This window comes from Pongo abelii, chromosome 10, assembly GCF_028885655.2.
Source record: "Pongo abelii isolate AG06213 chromosome 10, NHGRI_mPonAbe1-v2.0_pri, whole genome shotgun sequence".
NCBI lineage: Eukaryota > Metazoa > Chordata > Mammalia > Primates > Hominidae > Pongo > Pongo abelii.
In genome coordinates, this window is record NC_071995.2 from 55,056,919 (window position 1) to 55,076,979 (window position 20,061).

Sequence of the window (20,061 nt, forward strand, 5' to 3'; positions counted from 1 at the left end):
CAGCTCCCCCCTTGGCACTTCAGTCCGGGGAACAGCGGTGCGAGCTCCAGGCCCATGCACTGAGGAGGCGGAAACGAGGGGAGCCCCCAGAGCTCCATCAAGCCCCCTCCAAAGGCTCTCCTACCCGGTCCACGCCCCCCACCCCCCCTCCCCGCCTCCTCCCAATTGTGCATTTTTGCAGCCGGAGGCGGCTCCGAGATGGGGCTGTGAGCTTCGCCCGGGGAGGGGGAAAGAGCAGCGAGGAGTGAAGCGGGGGGGTGGGTTGAAGGGTTTGGATTTGGGGGCAGGGGGCTCACCCGCGTCAGCAGGCCCTCCCCAAGGGGCTCGGAACTCTACCTCTTCACCCACGCCCCTGGTGCGCTTTGCCGAAGGAAAGAATAAGAACAGAGAAGGAGGAGGGGGAAAGGAGGAAAAGAGGGACCCCCCAACTGGGGGGGTGAAGGAGAGAAGTAGCAGGACCAGAGGGGAAGGGGCTGCTGCTTGCATCAGCCCACACCATGCTGACCCCGCCGTTGCTCCTGCTGCTGCCCCTGCTCTCAGCTCTGGTCGCGGCCGCTATCGACGGTGAGTGAGATTCCGCGTCCCCCTTGGACCCCTGGGGGCACCCTCTCCCCAGCCCCCACTCCTGCATACGGATGGGGAAGGGAGATGCGGGAGGGGGTGCCTTTTGTTATCCCAGTCCAGCTGACACAGCAGCGGCCCGACTGGGGGCGGGGATGGGGGTCCGATCTGGGGGATGGGGCCCTGGGCAAATGATGCTTCCGGGGCCCCCCAGCACAAACAAAGACCAGAAGCCTGGGTAGAGAGAAGAGGGCTCCCCATTTTTCTGATCCTGGGGAAGAGAGGCCTTCTTTTCCTATCTCTGTTCGGGGAGGGCCTCCGCCTCCCCTACATCCTCCAACCCCCCACCCCCCATCTGAATTGTGAAGGAATCCGGATTTGCAATGTTCGGCTGCAAAAGGGGGTGGGGGGGGGTGGCTTTTTGCACTGGCCTCTGTAGCTCGAAAGGGGAGCCAGGCCAGGGGTACCCTGCTGGGCAGAGGGCAGGCAGGCCCGGGAAGGCTGTGGGTGGGGAGAGGGAGGGCCCCCTGCTTGGGCGTGGAATCGACCCCAGAGCCCCGGCTGGAGGCCTGGGTGCTGAAGTGGGCTCTTCCCCCTCTCAGGGCCTCTGTCAGTAGCCTGGGGTAGGGCTGTGTTGGGGGGCAGAGAGGGGGAGCTCGCCATACTATGTGACTTTGAATTTTCCTTCTTAATTCCTGGGAGCTTTGAGATGAAAAAACGTCAGATGTCATCACTGGGGAAGGGGACTGGAGAATGGCCTGGAATGCTGGGGTAGGAGGGTGGGGGAGGCTGCCTTCTCCCTGACTTCTGGCTTCATCACAGTTTGGATTGGAAGGAGAGTTGGAGGTTGGATGGGGATTATGACTGTGCCCCCACACTCCTTTAGTAAATCTGTTTATTCCCTGCACCCCCCCAAGCCCAAAATCCCATACACACACTGTTTGTATATTGCAGAGTTAGGCTTAGGCTAGAACTGCATCCTTTTGGGGAAATGGGGTGCCTCTCTTCCCTTTTTTTGTCAGCTGTTTTTTTCTCCTACTTGTGAGTCACTGGTTCAAGTCTTGCCCAAGCTTTAAGCATTAAGCTGGGGTCATGGGGTTGGGCTGCGCTAGGTCCCTGATTTGAGAAGGGGTGGGATCTCATCCCTTCCTGTCATCTTAGCCCTCTCATCCAAAGACAAAACTGGGCCCGATACCATCATACACCCCCTCCTCTGTCTTGCCAGACTGGGATTGGGAAAGTTTTTCTCTGAAACCAGATTATCTCCCTCCCTCTCTCTAACTTGCTTCAATTGGGGGAGGAGACTTACAGGGTCAGGAAGCAGCTGTGTCCCCAAAAAACATATTTAGTGGCCCTCAGTTGTGCCATCTTGGGGACTCTTTACCCCCCACCCCCACCCCACCAATTACCTGCCCCGGAGGAGGAGAGGGGCTTTTCCTGAATATCCTCCAGATGCCGCACAGCCGGCTCCTGCCCATAACTCCTGTCATTATCATGTGTTTTTCTCTTGTTCTCAGCCCTGTGAGGTGAGAAGGGAAATCGAGGCAGGGAGATTGGGGTTGCGGCTGCTTCTGGGAGGAATAGAAAAAATTTTGAGAGAGAGAGAGAGAGACCCATCAGGAGCCCCATGAAGGAGGGTGGCTAGAGTTAGGCAGAAGCAAGAGGGTTTCTGTGGAGAGCAGGGAAGGTCGGGAAGGGACCCCAGATAGCGTCACTCCCAGGGCCCTAAAGGAGTTCTATTTGCCACACCAAGTTAGTGGAAGAGAGAGACTGGACATGTTCTCCTTAACTATTTCCCTACCCTTTCTTAAAATGTTCACCCACACCCCCTCCGTATCTCCAGCTCAGATCACACTATCCAAAGCCCCAGGAGAGGACCCCTCCCCAAACACACACCAATATTTCTGCCTTGGGAGTGGGAATATAAATAATCAGCTCCACCCCACTCTTGGGTACAGGGTGGTGAGAAAGGGGAATTGCATAGAAATGTAAGTTCAACTCTATTCAGAGGCAGCCTAGGGGATCCCTTATCCCTAACCCCTGCCCTCTTGCCTCAGGGTCCATCAACACTGAACTTTCTTGTTTACTTTCCAGAGAATGGAAATGACCCAGCTCACCTGACTTAGTATGTAACCTTCCTCCTGCTATCACAGCCTTGCTGCTTTCTCTCCAGGGCAGCAATCCTAGGGGCTTTCCCACCTCTTCTGCTTTCTCTTCTATGCCTGAAACTGCCTCCGGGGTCCCCTGCCCTTTGGGGAGTAACGTCACTCCCCACTAGCGACAAAATCGAGTGTACCTGCTGCTGGAGAGGTTGCAGAAAGATGGGGTGGAGAATGGGACTATTGAGGGCCCTGCTGAGATTGGGGAACATTTTCTAGTGGGGAGGGCACCCCCAGACAGATACAGCTCACAGAATAAGGCTGACTTCCTCCCTCCCTTTTTCCTGACCTTCCTCCACACACCCCCTTGAGCCGGCACATTACCAGTTACTAGAGTAGGTACAGTGGAAGTGAGTTATGAAGCTGGGGTGTTAGCGTCCTGGATCCCTGAGAGAAAGTTCCAAACTCCTTTCTCCCTGATCAGACTCACATCCTAAACGTCTCCCTTTGCCTCGCTGTCTTTTAAAGCAAGAACGTGTAAGAAATTCATTTTGGGGTTGGAGGGATATTTTGATGTTTAGGGCTGCCTCACTAGATATCTTTTTCTTCTGATCTTGTTCTCTCTCCTCTCTTCATTTTCTCAACCACCCTTCCATCACTGGGCCTCCCAAAGGATGACAGCCCAGGTCCTGGCCAGAGTCAGTTCCTGTCCAGATGCCCCCATTCTTCAAAACCCCTTCCTTACCTTTTGGGAAGCCCTTTCTTACCTTTTGGGAAGCCCTTCCTTACTCAAGTCTAACTCTCTTTCCTCCTGCTGCAGTGTGAGCCCTTGCACATCAGAACCCCCAAGCCTAGGTTTATTCCCGCCCAGTACTGTCTTCTCAGGGTCCTCCTCACTCCTCAGACTCTTCACCTTTCAGGTCCTCCAGCTCTGGGTGTGGGCTCATTGCTCTTGGGGCATCTGGGTGCAGCTGAATGGTACTGCGGGAAGGCCCCTGACTTGGTAGTGCTGGGTATGAGCGGTGGAGAACCTGCCTCCCTCTTCTGTCCCAGATTTCAGCCTGGTTAGCAGGATCCTGCATTGTTTGGAGAAGGAAGCAGTTGGCTTTGGAGTGTTTCCGGTGCAATGGCCTCAGGCACCAATATAAACCCTCCCTGGGAAAGAGGTGAGGGGTGTGTGTGGAGAGTTGTCCCTCTTGCTCTCCTACGGGAGATGAAAGCCTCTCCCCCCAGGCCTTAGCTTCCCTGGCTGAAGAGCTCCATTTTCTTCATCCTTTCTACCCTCCTGACTCCAGGGGTGGTAGTGGTCCCTATTCTGGGTCTCCCTTGAATTAGGCACTGCCTAGGGCTGAGACTCTGTCTCCCCAAGATAGGACAGATCTTGCTTCCACCGTACTCTAGGCTCAGCGGGGTAGTCATTCTCTGGGTTCATCCCAGGACAACTGTGTCATCGCCTTGGCAATCTCTGGACTGAGCCCCCTTCCTGGCATTTCTGGCTGTCTATCTGTCTTTCTGTCTGTCTGTCATTAGTGTGCGCTGTCTTGGCTTTTTAGAACCTCTCTGTCTCTCACCCTCTCGGTTCATCTCTTACTGCCGAACCTTTGTGACATTCTCTGCCCCGCTTTCTGCGTCTCTGTCACTTGTCTTATTTTTCTCTGCCTGTCTCCATTTACCACCGTCCAGGCCTGTTGGTATCCCAAAAGCTTCTTGGGAGCAAGAGTCTCTCTGGGCTTTCCCACTCACCCCCTAGCTCCCTCCCCTCCGTTTTGGCTATTTTTCCGCCTTCCTGGCCAGACCCAGTGTCCAGTTCAGCACCAAAAGTTTCCTCTCCACTTTCCTCCGACTTCCGCTTTCTTCTTCCCCCTCCATTAATTTGGGGAATGGGTTTTGGAGAGAATGTTTCTGGAAGAAAGGAACTTGATACCCTTTGTGGGCTAAGAGGGAGAAAGGAGGTATTTCAGAAGGAAGGAGGGAGGTTAGACTTCTGGCAGAACTTCCTCCTGACCAGGAGCCTAAGAACTGGAGAAAGATGTAAGGAGTGAGTCAAGAGCTTGGAGCTTTTACTCTGGTGAGCATAAGCCGTGTGTGTGGCTGGGGTGGGGGGAGAAGGAGGGGAGGCTTAGAAATGCCTGGTGAGTGATATGGTGACCTCTGGAGGCCTTCTGGGGGTCTGGCTTTTATTTGTGGGGAAAGGAAAAGCTGGTGGGGGAGGTCACGGGTCAGGCTAATGTCCTGCTGCATCAATATTGACTCAGAATGGAAGCGGAGACCCTTCCCCTCCCCTGGCTGTCCAAGCCACCCTGTCTGTCTGTCTGTCCAGGCCGCAAAGCAGAGGCCCAGACTCAGGAATGACAAAAATGTGTCTGAGCCTCAGGAAGGAGCCACCGGGCAACACCCAAAATACATAAAATTCAATGAAAACCTCTCGGTTTGGGTTTGGGAGGCCCTTGCTGCCCCACCCACATAAGGCTGAAAATTCAGATTCCTGCAGGCTCTGTCCCCGCCCCCCCCCACCCCCCGCACCTTGAGCATCCTCCTCCCACTCTGTTCCCTTAGCTATATCATGTGGTTCCCTTTAGAAAACCCCCTCTCACCTATCTCAGTGGGGAACCTATCTCTCCTTCTGCTGTGTCCACTCTTAAAAAGGGCCCCAAGTGTCCCTGTCATGCTTTTGCAGTCCCTGAGTCTCCTTGTCCTTTAAGAAGAACCTCTGAGGTCTTAGCTCTCTTCCTTGCTCTCGCTCCCTCAAGGGGTATCAAAGGATGGGTTCCCCTCCTCTGGAGAAGACTCCTTCAGGGTTGGACTTCACTGTCACCCTCTCTGGCCAGGCATTCTCACCCCACTTCCCCAGCCCCAAGGTCCCAGAATGGGACACAGGATGACAGCCAAGGCTCAAGCAGGGCAGTGGGGTCTGTGTTGTGTCTGGACGCACACCCAACTCTACACCTCCTGCCCTGGCTCCAGCTTGGTGGCCCTGGGGGCTGTGGCTGGGCTGGGTGCCTGGGTTTGGGGGGGGTGGGGCAGGGTGCTGGCCAAGTTAGCATGGCAGTCACATTCATCTTCAGGCAAAGCCGAGAACAGACAGCCCCTGTGTCCTGGTGTTCTTCCTCCAAACTCGCTCTCTCTCTTTCCTCTCTAGTTCTCTCCTTCTTCTCCTGGTTGTCTTCCCCTTCTTCTGTCCCATTCTTGCTCCTCTCTGTCTCCCCTATGCCTTCCCTCCTCTCTGAGGAGCCTGAAGGCCACCCCTTAAAATCCTCTCCCCACTACCAGGGCCAGAGAACGACAGCGTTCTCCCTGCAATTTCCCTTCCTTGTTTTTTGTTTTTGTTTTGTTTTGTTTTTGAGACAGAATCTCGCTCCATCACCCAGACTGAAATGCAATGGTGTGATCTCTGCTTACCGCAACCTCCGCCTCCCGCTAATTTTTGTGTTTTTAGTAGAGACAGGGTTTCACCATGTTTCCCAGGCTGGTCTCGAACTCCTGACCTAAAGTGATCCGCCTATCTCCGCCTCCACCTCCCAAAGTGCTGGTACTACAGGCAGGAGCCACTGCGCCCAGCTGGTTTCCTTTCTTTCTTTCTTTTTTTTTCTTTTGAGACGGAGTCTCGCTCTGTTGCCCAGGCTGGAGTGCAGTGGCACGATCTCAGTTCACTGCAAGCTCCGCCTCCCCTGGTTCATGCCGTTCTCCTGCCTCAGCCTCCTGAGTAGCTGGGACTACAGGCGCCTGCCACCATGCCCAGTTGATTTTTCGTATTTTTAGTAGAGACGGGGTTTCACTGCGTTAGCCAGGATGGTCTCGATCTCCTGACGTCGTGATCTGCCTGCCTCGGCCTCCTAAAGTACTGGGATTACAGGCGTGAGCCACTGCGCCCGGCCTGGTTTCCTTTCTTAACCCAGCTGCATCCCATGACCTATGAGAAAACCACCTGCTCAGTTACCAGTCACCCTGTGCCTCAGCTCCCTCATGTGTGAGAGGGGGGCTGCAAGGGCACCCACCTCACAGGGTTATAGTATCTAAGTGAGTTAATAGTCACCGTATTTCCAATCAGTGGCTGGTGGTTAGCAAGGTGAAAAAGGTTAGCTCCCATCGGTCAGGGAGACCTCCGGGTTCTCTCATGCGGGCTAGGAGGCGGGGAAGGCCTTAGTTGCTTCTGACCTTAGGGCAGTGTTGTTCTCTCATCTAAACTACAGGCCACAAAGGTGAGTTTTCTGGGTGCTGGATTCAGACACAGAAGGCTCCTCTGAGGGGAGTGGGGTTGGCTTTCCCTCTAAGCAGATTGTAAGTGTCCTACCCCGCTCCCAACCCAGCTCTCTCCCAGCTCTGAGTGAGGCTTCCCTTGGCTGTGTAGACTGCCCCAAAGTAGTTTATTTGTTTCTTTCTTTCCTCTCCCCCTGAAGGAAATCAAAGACAGGCCTCAGCCTTCTCGCTCCAGATTCCTGGGCCCTTCAACACCAGCCCTGACAGGAAGTTCTTTCACGTATCTCTCTGCAATCCTTGTGCTGGCCAGGCCCTCGGGAGATGTGGCCCCCTCCCGCGGTGCTGCTGTGGGATAGGGGCCTGGGCCCTCCTCTTCCTTTCACTTGTCCCATCCCCCATCCCCTCCCTGCAAGAGCACATCTGGTTTGTGAATCTCTCTCATTCCAGCTTTTGGAGTTTGCCAGCTGCTGTTTCCTCTGTGGAGTTCAGGCCAAAAATGGGGGTGGGGAACAGTGGGGGGGACTCAGTGAGGGCTAAAGGAGGGGGCACCATGGCTGGGATGTGGAATGGAGGGGAGGTTAGATGACCACCCGGTGACCTCAGGCCGTGGCTGTGCGCTCTGCCCCTGGGAGGAGCAGGGCATGGACCAAGTCCCAGGTGGGTGGCACAGGGGTCTGTTTCTGAGCTCCAAACATCTCATCTGCCTCTGAGTCCCATTCCAGCCCCCCTTTTCCCCCTCAGCCGGCCACGGCTGGTCAGGGGAAGCGGACGGTTCTCCGGCATGCTAACTAGGCTGGCGGGCTGTGTTTCCCGGGAAGACCTCACAGCTGGCCCAGTGGGGCAATGAACTCAGCATTATCCACCTCCTCAAGGGGCCTTTATTCCAGGCTCAGGGTGGGGGCCAGGGAAGGGGGGGTGAAGGGGGAGCCTGGCTAGGCCATCCTTGATGTGTTTCCTGAACTCGGTCATTTTGGCCAGGGGCCTGAGTGCCGTCTCCCCTGCCAGCGGTGGGGGTTAAGAGGGAGGACATCTCGGTGAGGCTCCCATCAGACTCCCTCCCTCCTAAGAGCCCCCACCCCCCCATTTTCCTTATACTTCTGTCTCTGCCCTGCATTTGCATTAGTTGGGTACAGCTGTCTTCTCAGGTGACTCTGGCTCCTGCAGGGCAGAGGGTCATCTCACCCTCCTTGGCACCCTGATGCCTACTGCAGTGCCTGGCATAGAGCTGGCCTTCAGTGTGTGCCAGCAGAATAGAAATGTGATGGCACAGGCTGAGGAAAAGCCACGAAAGGCCAGGAGACTGGGAGCTCAGCCTTGGGTGGGGGAGAAGGGGTGGGTGACTGTTCCTCCTGTGGAGGATGTGGTGATAGAGGTTGGGAGGAGTGGGAATGGGAGGACTGGTGTGGATTTCACTGGTTCAGAGCTTGGAGTCAGCTTAGCTGGTTTTGTCATTTGCCAGCTATTTGACCCTGGCCAAGTCACCTGGCTCAATTTCTTCATCTGTGAAATGGTGGTATTAGTTGTCCCCATTTGTCATACTGTGGAGGGAATTAAATACGATGATGCATGGAAAAAACTGCTTTACCACAATTCCTGGCACATACTGAGCCCATAATAAGAGTTAGTTGTCAGCCGGGCGTGGTGGCTCACGCCTGTAACCCCAGCACTTTGGGAGGCTGAGACGGATGGATCAGATGAGGTCGGGAGTTCGAGACCAGCCTGACCAACATGGAGAAACCCCATCTCTACTAAAAATACAAAATTAGCCATGTGTGGTGGTGCATGCCTGTAATCCCAGCTACTTGGGAGGCTGAGGCAGAAGAATCGCTTGAACCTGGGAGGCAGAGGTTGCAGTGAGCCAAGATCGTGCCATTGCACTCCAGCCTGGGCAACAAGAGCAAAACACCGTCTCCAAAAAAAAAAAAAAAAAAAAAGAGTTAGTTGTCACCATTCTTAATTCCTCCTTGGGGAATGAGGGAAGAGAATGGGGTAGGAGTGGAAGAAGCCTGATTGGGGTGGGAAGGTAGGGCCAAGAGGTCCTGAATATAGTAGCTAACTAGTTGGACTAGACTAGACTGAAACCAGTTCCTAGAGTTCATTTCAGCCATCCCTCTGCCTCTGCTCCCCAATTCTGATATCTTGAAAATCTTTAGGTGCTTCTTAACTCTAAGGATGTCTACTGAAAGTCTCCCTGAGGTCTAACCAAGGGAGGCTGTGTCTTTAGAGAATGGAGAGGACAAGGCAGGTGGATCACCTGAGGTCAGGAGTTTGAGACCAGCATGGCCAACATGGCGAAACCCCGTCTCTACTAAAAATACAAAAATTAGCTGGACATGGTGATGCGTGTCTGTAGTTCCAGCCACTGGGGAGGCTGAGGCAGGAGAATCGCCTGAGCCCGGGAGGTGGAGGTTGCCGTGAGCTGAGATTGTGCCACTGCACTCCAGCCTGGGGAACAGAGTGAGACCTTGTCTCAAAAAAAAAAAAAATAGGGAATGGAGATGGAAGCAGGGCTCTCCACCCTGCCCATTCCTGCCCAGCCTTGCCCTCCTGTGCCTCTGCTAATACCATCTCCAACTACTACTCTGTGTGCCAAGGGCATCCCTCCCCACTGCTCCCATCTGGGGGCCTAGTGATTAGGGGTTGGGAAGGATGGGGTGATGGGTCAGGGGACCAGGAGTGTCCCAGAAGGCAGAGAAGCAGAGAGGTTAGATAAGACCAGCTCGGGGCCTCTAGTAGGAGTTAGGGGAAGATAAAGAGAAAACATGTCAAGGCCTAAATGCACCCCCCTTCACCATCACTCTGTCATCAAAGCCGGGGGTGCTGGTGTCTGATGAGAGTAACCAAGAATAGCAAAGGCTTTGACCCTGACTCCCAGGAACAGGCAGCCTAGAGGACTTGGAGGGGTGCAGTAAAATGTGCTTCTGGATCCTCCCCACCCCCACCGCAGATACACAGTGTCTAGGAACTACCCAAAGCCACCCCCTGACACCCCCAGGCACATAGACCATGGCTGAGGGTCTGGGCCAGATGGAGACTGATGCTAGGGAAGGAAGAGCAGTCCTAGGGAACTCTGGGTCCACAGAGTTGGCCTCCATCCTTCATTTATACCCCCTTTTCTTTCCTTGCCCTAGCCCCTAAGACTTGCAGCCCCAAGCAGTTTGCCTGCAGAGATCAAATAACCTGTATCTCAAAGGGCTGGCGGTGCGATGGTGAGAGAGACTGCCCAGACGGATCTGACGAGGCCCCTGAGATTTGTAAGTACCTTTTCTGGATTCTTCTCCCCAAACCCTTAACTTATCCCTCTTCCTTTGGCAGATGTTTGGGAGGAGGACAGCTGATCCCTAGCCTGGTGTGGACCTTGCTCAGTGATTGTATTTGTCCGTGACACAGCTAAAACTGTCCTTTACACCCCTTCAAAATGCATGGCATGGTGCCTGTTGGGCTTAGAAATGGCACCTCAGATTTCTCCCTCAGGTGCTGCACCCCAAGACAGTGTTCTCTGGGCTGACAGCTTTGCTAGAAGATGGCCCGGCCTCCCTTTCCTTCCAGCTCTTCCCTCGTTCCACCTCTCAGCCTCCCTGACCCTTGATGATTGGCCCCAGGTCTTGTCGGATCCTCAGATCTTCCTCTGTCCTTTGGCTCCCAGGCCAGAGGCCACTGGCACTTGCTCAGCCCCATACCAGAAGCCCCACCCCTGTGCTTTTCCCGCTACCCCCGCCTTCCCCTGCCCCCAGTAAGTGGTGTAATCCGAGGCAGCTGTTTTAACTGGGAGAAAGGTCCCCGCCCAGCTTTTGCCCTGCCAAGGGAAGTGGAGAACTTGTTGGTGGGACCCCAGAGTCCTGGGTAGCTGGCACAGTCCTGGTGGCTCCACATTTAGCCTCTCCCCTGCTTGGTTAATCTGGGCCAGGGTCAAAGCGACCCTGCATTCCTAGGTCCATCTCTGTTCTCTCTCGTGGGCTTTATCCTGCTCCAGTCCCATCTGGTGTCCTGTCCCCACACCCCCACCCATAATTATCAGGGGTAATTTTAGGGCTGGAAAGGGAGCCACTAGTGGGCTCTGCCTCAGCCCTACACTCTGCCCTGGAGGGTGGGGGCCAGGGGTATTCAGCAAGTATATCTACGGCAAGGTGCTTCAGCCTGGAGTCTCTTCTTGTCTGACACCACCTGCACCCCCACACTTTTGACCCTGATCCTTGGGTGTCAGAAGTAAAGAAAGTCATGCAGAAGGGTCAGATCTGGCTCTTTTTGTTCATTCTTCCTTCAGTTTGCTGTAAACCTCACCTTATATGCATTACCACTCTGTTCACACTCATACCCCCTGGAATCATAACATCACACACAGACCCACCTGGCACTGATGAGCCCACCTCCCACCCAAAGGCACAAACACATTCTCACAGTAACACAGAGTCACACTCAAACATGGATGCAGAACCACACTCTATACTCAGAAAGATGTCCCCAGACACACATACCAACGTAGAGACACACACACACAAACCCAGATTGATTCACATGGAAACTCACTGAGGCCAGATACACCAGCATACAGAAAGACACACAGATACACTCTCACTACACACTGCTGCATGCTATACAGCCATACCCTCAGTTGTGTAAGCAGACTCCCGTCCAGGCACACATGGGTCATAGACACTGTCACTCACATACCATGTCCAGGCTTGGGGGCCAATAGACAGTGGTCTGTCTATCTCATCCATCCTCTTGAGCAACAAAGGAAGTTCCAGAGATGATATGACCAGTTGGCCACAACCTTTTTTTTTTTTTTTGGAAGGTGGGATCTCACTATGTTGCCTTGGCTGATCTCAAACTCCTGACCTCAAGTGATCCTCCTGACACAGCTTCCCAGAGTTCTGGGACTATAGGCGTGAGCCACCGTGCCTGGCCAGACCACAACCTTTGATTCTTCCCAAATCCTTCTATCAGGCCTGTTGCTGTGGGGTTGGAAGTCTAGAATAGTGCTGTCCAATAGAAATGTATTGCAAGCCACATGTGCTATTTTGAAATTTTCGAGTAGCCACTTAAAAAAGGTAAAAATGAACAGATGAAATGAATTTGAATATTTTATCCAAATGGATCCAAAATATTATCACTTTAGTACAGTATATTCGTATAAAATCATTAGAGATCTTTTGCATTTTTCTGGTATTAAGTCATCAAAATCCAGTGTATATTTTACACTTATAGTTTGAACTTGCCGCCTTTCAAGTGCTTGATAGCCACATGTGACTGGGCTACGTATTGGACAGTGAAGGTCTAGAAGATTTGGCACCACTCTTGGCCCCGGGTTCTGCAACCTGGGAGCTATGGGAAAGAGTTTTTCTTTATCATTGGAGTTTCTCTGCCATGGACTCTGCTTCCCTCAGCTCATCAAAACCTTTTTTTGTTTGTTTGTTTTGAGACAGATCTCGCTCTGTCGCCCAGGCTGGAGTGCAGTGGTGCAATCTCAGCTCACTGCAACTTCTGCCTCCTGGGTTCAAGCGATTCTCCTGCCTCAGCCTCCCAAGTAGCTGGGACTACAGGTGCATGCCACCATGCCTGGCTAATATTTTGCATTTTTAGTAGAGATGGGGTTTCACCATGTTGGCCAGGCTCATCTTGAACTCCTGACCTCAAGTGATCTGCCCACTTCAGCCTCCCAAAGTGCTAGGATTATAGGCATGAGCCATCACTCCCGGCATCATCAAAACCTTTTACTGACCTCAGTCGTCATCAAAAACCAGGCTGTCCTCAGCCTGTCTCCTGAGCATAGAATGTTGAGGCACTGGCGTCCATAGGAATGGGGCATTTGGAGGGTGGACTCTTTGCTGAAGGCCTAGTTTCTACCTCCACCTGTTTGCCTACAGGTGTGTGGCTACTGTGGGGAATGTTGTAAAAGAGTTCTAGGTGGAAGAGTCTAACTAGCCCCAAGGCCTCCTGAGCTCTGAAATCCCAGTTTTATCTCCCCTCGTCCCCAGTGAACAGCTGACCAGAGAGCCATCATAGCCAGCTTGTTCATGCCCACCGTTCTGTCTGCCCTCAGGTCCACAGAGTAAGACCCAGCGATGCCAGCCGAATGAGCATAACTGCCTGGGTACTGAGCTGTGTGTTCCCATGTCCCGCCTCTGCAATGGGGTCCAGGACTGCATGGACGGCTCAGATGAGGGGCCCCACTGCCGAGGTAAGGACTTTTCCACTCTCTACTCTCCTGTGTGGATGCAGCATGTTATCAGCCCACCTTCCGAGGACTGTCCTGGCACCTTCAGTGGGGATGAGGCCTTGTCCTGGTCCCCTGCCTAGATTTACCTTCACAGAGCAGATGAAATTGATGTGCCCCTTGGGCCTGGAGCTTGGTCAGACAGTCCTGTGGGCCTCAGCTGTGGGCTCTAGCCTGGACACTTCCCTCTGGCTGTATGTTCTTGGACTAGTCACTACCTCTCTCCAGGTCGCAGTTTTTCTTCTGTAAGATGAGAGATCAGTGTTTTCATACTTTTAAAAAAAATAGTATGATCCTTTCTTCAAAAGGTTTTCTGCATGAAGCCTGAGTGTGAACACAGGGAGGAGCAGGGGTGCTGTGACTAAAGCTTAGCGATCTAGTTTAGTCCACCTGCCGCCCCTACGGGTGCCCTAGAAGGCATCCCCCAGGAGCTGCAGATCTTTGAGGTGCCCTAAAGCTGCCTTGGTTCCTCCCTCTCTGACAGTCTAGACTGTCTGAGGTGGTTGATAGGAAAGCCATCCAGGCCGAGGTGGGAACATTAGGATGATAAGTCAGACTGCTTCCAGCCTGTGGCTCAGGTCACCAGCTCTACAGTCTTTCCCCCAAAGGGCCCTGTGGGCCATGGAGAGTCCAGTCACAGCGTGAGCATTTGAGAGTTGTGTCGGGGGAGGCAGAGCCTCAAGCCTGCATATTAGGGAACAGTGGCTTCTCCCTTCTCTTTTCCTCGGGGTCTGGGCCTGGAGTAAGAGGCCGGCTTTGAGAGGCCATGAGCGTGGCCCTAGGGGAGGGGCTGTGCTTGGGTGTGGGGGCAGTGTCCTGTGCTGTGTGCCGGAGAAAACATCTGTCTGTGGGAGGAGACTCGTCTGGATCCTGTTCACTAGGAGCAGGGAGGATGGAGCAAGGGAGTTTGTGGAAGATTTTTCTCCCTTTCTTTGGTTGATTTTGCATGTTTTCATCTGAAGCTCCTGGGACGGGATGCAGAATGCGGGCCTGGGGGCTGACTTAAATGACCACATGCACCCCTTCCTCTCATGTGGTGTGTGTTCAAGCTTACTTCCTTTTGAGTACCTTTACAGTCTCTAAAACAACAGAGAACTTCAAAAACCTCAGGTCTGAACTTCCTTCTCTGATATTACGGAAATCGGCCTCCTCATTCCCTCACCCTATATCCAGAAAAGTTACTCTTTTCTAGGTTTTCCAGAGCAAATGATATTTTCCCCCTCTGTGGAGAAAGGCTGGGCAGGCAGCATGAATGGCTCTCGGGTGGAAGTGGGGAGGAGAAAGAATCGCTGGGGCCTGGCCCCCCATCCCAACTCTTCCTGGCAGGCTTAGTGCCTCTAAACGTCTTAGCATCTTGGGCGGCTCTCTCTCCTAGGTGGGGGTGGAGGGGCAAGCCAGGGTGTGAGGCCGCTGGACAAAGGGGTCTTTGTGGCCAGGCTGCCTGGCCCCACGCAAGGCCATTAACTGGGTCGCTGGTCTGGGGGGGCAACTGCTCTCCCACCTCTCCCCCCTCCTGTCTTATTCCCTTCTGTCTCCCCTGTGGAAGTGGGTCAGTGGCAGGAATTAGAAAAGAATCCAGAGGGGACCAGTTTTGCTCCTCCTTCCCGTCCTCTACCTGGGCCTTAGGCCTTCTCTCTGAGGCCTCTAGGGCTCCGGGGATGGGTTGGACAGGCGCTTCCAGGCCAGAGCTGGGATCCTGTGGGGACAGACACGATTCCATGCCCACTCTTCAGCCCCAGCTGCAGCCAACATTGTAATCCTCAGGCAGTGTAGACGAGAGGCATATGAAAGGGATAAGACTCACCATCCCCTCTTCCTGTTGACCCCAACAAAGTGCCAGAACCCCTCTCCATGGGGACAGAGGTAGCCCAGAACATCCAGAACAGGGACACGTGGGTTCTAAGCCATCACTGGCTGTGTGACCTTGGGCTTGTCTTATAGCCTCTCTGGGCTTCAGTTTCTTCACTTGTGAAATATGGTAGATGCTTCCTAAGGCCCCTTCTGTCTCTGACACTGCAGCCCTTAGAAGTGGTTTCTGAAGGTTGACTGGGTTTCGGGGAAGGTTGTGGCCGGCGTGGAGCTGCCAGATCTGGCGGCCTGAATATGTGTCTCTCCTGCCCCTACACAGAGCTCCGAGGCAACTGCTCTCGCCTGGGCTGCCAGCACCATTGTGTACCCACACTCGATGGGCCCACCTGCTACTGCAACAGCAGCTTTCAGCTTCAGGCAGATGGCAAGACCTGCAAAGGTATGTGAGTGCATGTGCCTGTGTGCATGTGTGTGTGCCAGTGGCCAGTTGAGGTGGGCAGGGAGGGGCAGAGAGGGGTAGGGGGCCTGGCTGGAATAAGAAACTAGAAGGAAGGTGCAAGAGAGGGGGTGCCACCACCCCAGGGCATGACTGTGAGCCCTAACCATTTGCTTCCACTAGACTTTTAAAAATTCATCTTAAAATTATAGTTTATATGTAAAGTTTTCTGTTGTAAAAAATTAAAGCATTAACAGATAAAACCAAAGTCCCCTTTGACAAATCCCCCTCAATTCCAGTCCCCTTCCCTTCTCCCTGGAGTTCAACTCTATTATCAGTTTGCTCTCTCTCTTTCAGGCCCTTTTTTGTGCATTTGTCTGTGTGTATTCACAGAAAATCTAATTGGAAGCACTGCTCAAGAGTACTGCGTGCTCTTTTTTACATAAACGATAGTATACTGTATGTATTATTTTCAATGTTTTTCACTCATCAGTATGTTCCACAATTTTTTTTTCTATGTTAATATGTAAAGATCTACATCATTCTTTTAGAAACCACTATGACGTATGACTTTTACCACAGTTTACTTGGTCACCTCCCTGTTGATGAGTGAGATGTTCCCAATTTTTCACTGCTACAAGCAATGCAAACTTTTCTGTTTTAAATTTGCCTCCCTCGGGTCTTTGTGCAAATGCCACCTTCTCAGTGAAGCCGTCCCCCGACCCCTCTAAAATTACATCCCTGCCATCTGCATTCTCTATCCCTGTTCTCTTTTCATTGCACTAGCACCTCTAACGTATACTTTATTTACTTTGTTTCGTATGTTATTATAGTAACTATATTTCATTTATTATCTGAATATAAGTTTCATGAGGACAGCAATGTGGGTCTATTTTAAAGTTCACTGATGTACCCCTGGCACTTGACCCATAGTAGGGACTCAATAAATCTTCCCTGCATGAATGAGTGATATGTACATGAGTGTTTCTCTAGAGTGGATTCCAAGACTGGACTTGCTGGGTGATAAGGTTTGCGCATTTCATGCTGTAATAGATTCTGCCGAACTGTCCTTCAAGGTAGCTGTAAGGATGGACACGTTGATCATGTCTGATGATCACCCACTTCGTTGCCCTTGTCACACTGGAAATGACCACATTCTTGCCCTTTCCCCGGCAGATTTTGATGAGTGCTCAGTGTACGGCACCTGCAGCCAGCTATGCACCAACACAGACGGCTCCTTCATATGTGGCTGTGTCGAAGGATACCTGTTGCAACCGGATAACCGCTCCTGCAAGGCCAAGAACGGTGGGTGTGGTTGCCTGTGGCCACAGTGCTAACTAAGCCCCCTCAATGCTATTCCCTGGTGGGTGGTGGCCTGAGAGGTGGTCCTAGAGCCCTGGCTGCACAGACTCTTCTCTTCCCCATTCCCAGAGCCAGTAGACCGGCCCCCTGTGCTGTTGATAGCCAACTCCCAGAACATCTTGGCCACGTACCTGAGTGGGGCCCAGGTGTCTACCATCACACCTACGAGTACGCGGCAGACCACAGCCATGGACTTCAGCTATGCCAATGAGACCGTATGCTGGGTGCATGTCGGGGACAATGCTGCCCAGACGCAGCTCAAGTGTGCCCGAATGCCTGGCCTAAAGGGCTTCGTGGATGAGCACACCATCAACATCTCCCTCAGTCTGCACCGTGAGTCACCTGTTCTCAGCTTGGAGGGCTGGGGAGGGTAAGGGAGACGGGGAAGGTGGACCCTGTCTTGAACAGAGGCCGGGAGTTACACAGGATGGTCCTGTCTGGGGCAGGAGAAGCAGGAGGCTGGATACAATAGTGTGTGTTTGAGGCGGGACAGAGCCACTGGCACGCTCCCTCCCAGCTCTCTGAGCAAGTGTCTGGATGGCCCCTGCATTTCTGGCCAAGGGCTGAGGGGGCAGTGAATGGTCAATCTCCAGAGACCAGGGACTGTCCCTTCTCTGAGAGGGGAGTGTTGACTAGACTGCAGAGGGACTTTCCGGTGCAGTGGGAGCCAAGGCTAGGGAAAGAAGGAGCGGAAGCCTGAGGTGCCCTGTTAGGCTGCAGCTGAGGGTAAAGGAGCTGGGACCCAGCTGCTGTGTCTCCATGGGCCATCGTTTCCCTCGGGGACCATTGCTAATGGACTCTCTGCTGCCATCGGGGGAAGGCAGTACTGAGGTTATTTCTCTGTGGCTTTGTGGCAGTGAATGAGGCTGGGAGAGGAGCGTGAGCCACATGAGATTTTAGAATATCCTGGATGCTTCCATTCAGGCTCCTCCCTAGGCTACACTTTGCTATCCTAGTTGTGGAAGCAGGGGTGTCACAGGAAGGGGCACGAGCATAGCTGGGTGTAGACCCACTGCCTGGAACAGCCCTGACCATCTCTGAGGCTGTTACACCAGCAGCCTTAAAGTCAACATCTGGCAGCATCACATTTCCAAAGAAATGCACCACAGGGCTGAGAGGAAGAATCTGGCCTGTGGTTGATCTGACCCCCTAAGGGAGATTAACTTGATCTGTAACTGTTTAGTAAGCCAGAATTCCCATCTCTGCCTTGGTTTCCTAATCTGCCTAATGGGTTTGAGCTTGTCTGTCTAGATCAGATTAACTGGAGTGAAAGCCAGTGGTAAAGGACAGCACACTTTGAAGTTGAGGATTGTGAACCTTGGGCCTCTCTAGAAGATCTTCAAGTTTATTTATTTAGTTCTTGTGATGAAAAGAAAGATCCCAGGAGGTTACAAGGGATTCATTCTGGGAGAGAGAAAGGCCCCTCCCCGGAATGGTGGAGAGCAGGGGTTCCTCTGAGAGCCCTCACTCTCCGTGGCCTCAGCGTAAGAATCACATTTCTGCCTTTGGCTCCTCCAGAGCATCCCCAATAGCGTCCTTGGGCTGCTGGTGTCCACAGCTCACCTGTGATCAGACATGTGTCCTCCTTGGGGTGCTGAGCTGGGGGCTGTCAAGACTGGTTGGCTGAGCTCTTAACGAGTGGGCGACTCAGGGAACCCCATGGCTGATGGGGTGGGATTGGTGCTAGACCCTCTTGTGCAGCTGCCCTCCCCCTGTTCCTTGTCCAGTGCCCTACTCAACAGGCCTGTCTGGGCAGACAGCTTGTCAGTTTCCTCCCCAGCCCTGCGTCTTGCCATACAGTGGGCTTGTGGGTAGGTGGCTATGGGGTGTCCTGGAGGTAACCTTCTCAACTTCTACTCTGTCCTAGTCTCCTTATCTGACTTCCTCCCCAGGAGAAGCCGGTACCCCTCCCTTGGCAAACAGATTTGCCTTGCCTCCCAGTCCGCCAAACTCACTGGGCCTCTCAGGGGCAGAGTCCAGGAGGCTAGAAGAGTCCAAGGGGAAATGCTTGTGGGGTAAATGAGTGGGTTTCTCTTGTCCCAGCTTCTGTCCCTTCCTCCCTGCCCTCCCCCTTCTCCACACCCCTGCCGCCTGAATGTCTGGCTGTCACCCTGAGGATGGTTGTTTTGCTCTCTCCCACAAACTAATTATGGGTCCCAAACTGAGGATGTCAGTGTCTCTCCCCTAGCCCCTCCCCCAGTTCCCGGGTCATCCCCCTCCCCAGGAGATGCTGACTGGCCTGCCCTGGTGTGTAGGGTGGCTGGTCCCAGGCACACACCTGCACAGTGGCTGCTGGCCTGTAATTAGCTCCCCAAGGAGGATGAAGAAGAAAAGCTGCAGCTTTCTCCTGCTTTCACTCTGCCCTCCAGGGCAGCCCTCCCTGCAAGCCTTCCATTCTGTGCTGTGACTGTGGCCTCTGTTGGACCCCTGGGGCTGAGCCTCATGCAGCAGGGGTGCACACAGAGGGAGGAGTCTGACAGTTGAGGGGTGTTCGAGCCAGCGAGGCCAGCCCGCTGGTGCAGGCAGAAGGGGGAGCCTGCCCCAGAGAAAACTCTGGAAGCAGAAATAGAATAGAAAGAAGGAAGGAGGCCAGGAAATGAGCCTGGTTCACATGTGTCCTGGGCCATGTGAGTCAGACCTGTTGTGGAGTCCTGAGAGCCCCCGAGGGCCCCCCCGAGGCCCTGCAGTGTGTGCACATTCCTCTTCAATGCCCCAGGGCTGCTGACCCTCCTGCTTCAGGCCCAGTGTCATCCCCCTGGATTGGGTGGGTCATCTCTTTTCCTCCCACCTGAGATTACCTCCCCCTCCCCTCTGCCGCTGGCCCAGTGGTTTGGGGAGGTCTATGAGGCTCGAATTCCAAGACCAGAGAACTCGATGGTGAGAGCCGGAAGAGAAGGCAAGACCCTTGACCAGCACCAAGAGCAGCCCTGGCTTTCACTACTGCTTTCTCAAAGGGGTTATGCATTGATTTGATTTTAGATGGTACCTGGACAAGCTTTTTTTTTTTTTTAACTGTTATAGTTATGTTTTTATTTGATATGCATTAGGAAACTCCTGTAACTAGCACATCAAATCTGTTACTTCAGCAATTGTTTAGGTTGCAGTGAAATAAGAAAAGTAAGTTAATTGAAATAACTGGTAATAAACAGTAGCACAAGCTGTACATAAGCATGGCAGACATTTTGAAAGTGATACACAAAAGACTAAAGTTCTGAAAATTGAGGCCCAGAGGGATCAACAGGCCTGATAGTCCCTGAGTCAGGAACCAGGACTGCGCACTCTCACCCCCACCTCTGACCAGTCTCTCAGCTCCAGAGGCCTATGGAGCCTGTAACCCAGCTTTGTCCAGCCTCCTGCCAGGCTGCCCCTGGGCAGGGCTG

General features: G+C 53.3%; 1 protein-coding gene across 1 annotated transcript in view; it reads left to right on the forward strand.

Moving 5' to 3' along the window:
• LRP1 (LDL receptor related protein 1) overlaps nt 1-20,061 on the forward strand; it is an 84,448-nt gene continuing 64,387 nt past the window's right edge. Inside the window, exons 1-6 of the mRNA XM_024256754.3 lie at nt 1-564; nt 9,989-10,111; nt 12,901-13,038; nt 15,203-15,322; nt 16,496-16,624; nt 16,751-17,014. Of these exons, the coding sequence (XP_024112522.2) occupies nt 498-564; nt 9,989-10,111; nt 12,901-13,038; nt 15,203-15,322; nt 16,496-16,624; nt 16,751-17,014 (841 nt within the window). The 5' untranslated portion in view covers nt 1-497. The remainder of the gene's footprint in view (nt 565-9,988; nt 10,112-12,900; nt 13,039-15,202; nt 15,323-16,495; nt 16,625-16,750; nt 17,015-20,061) is intronic.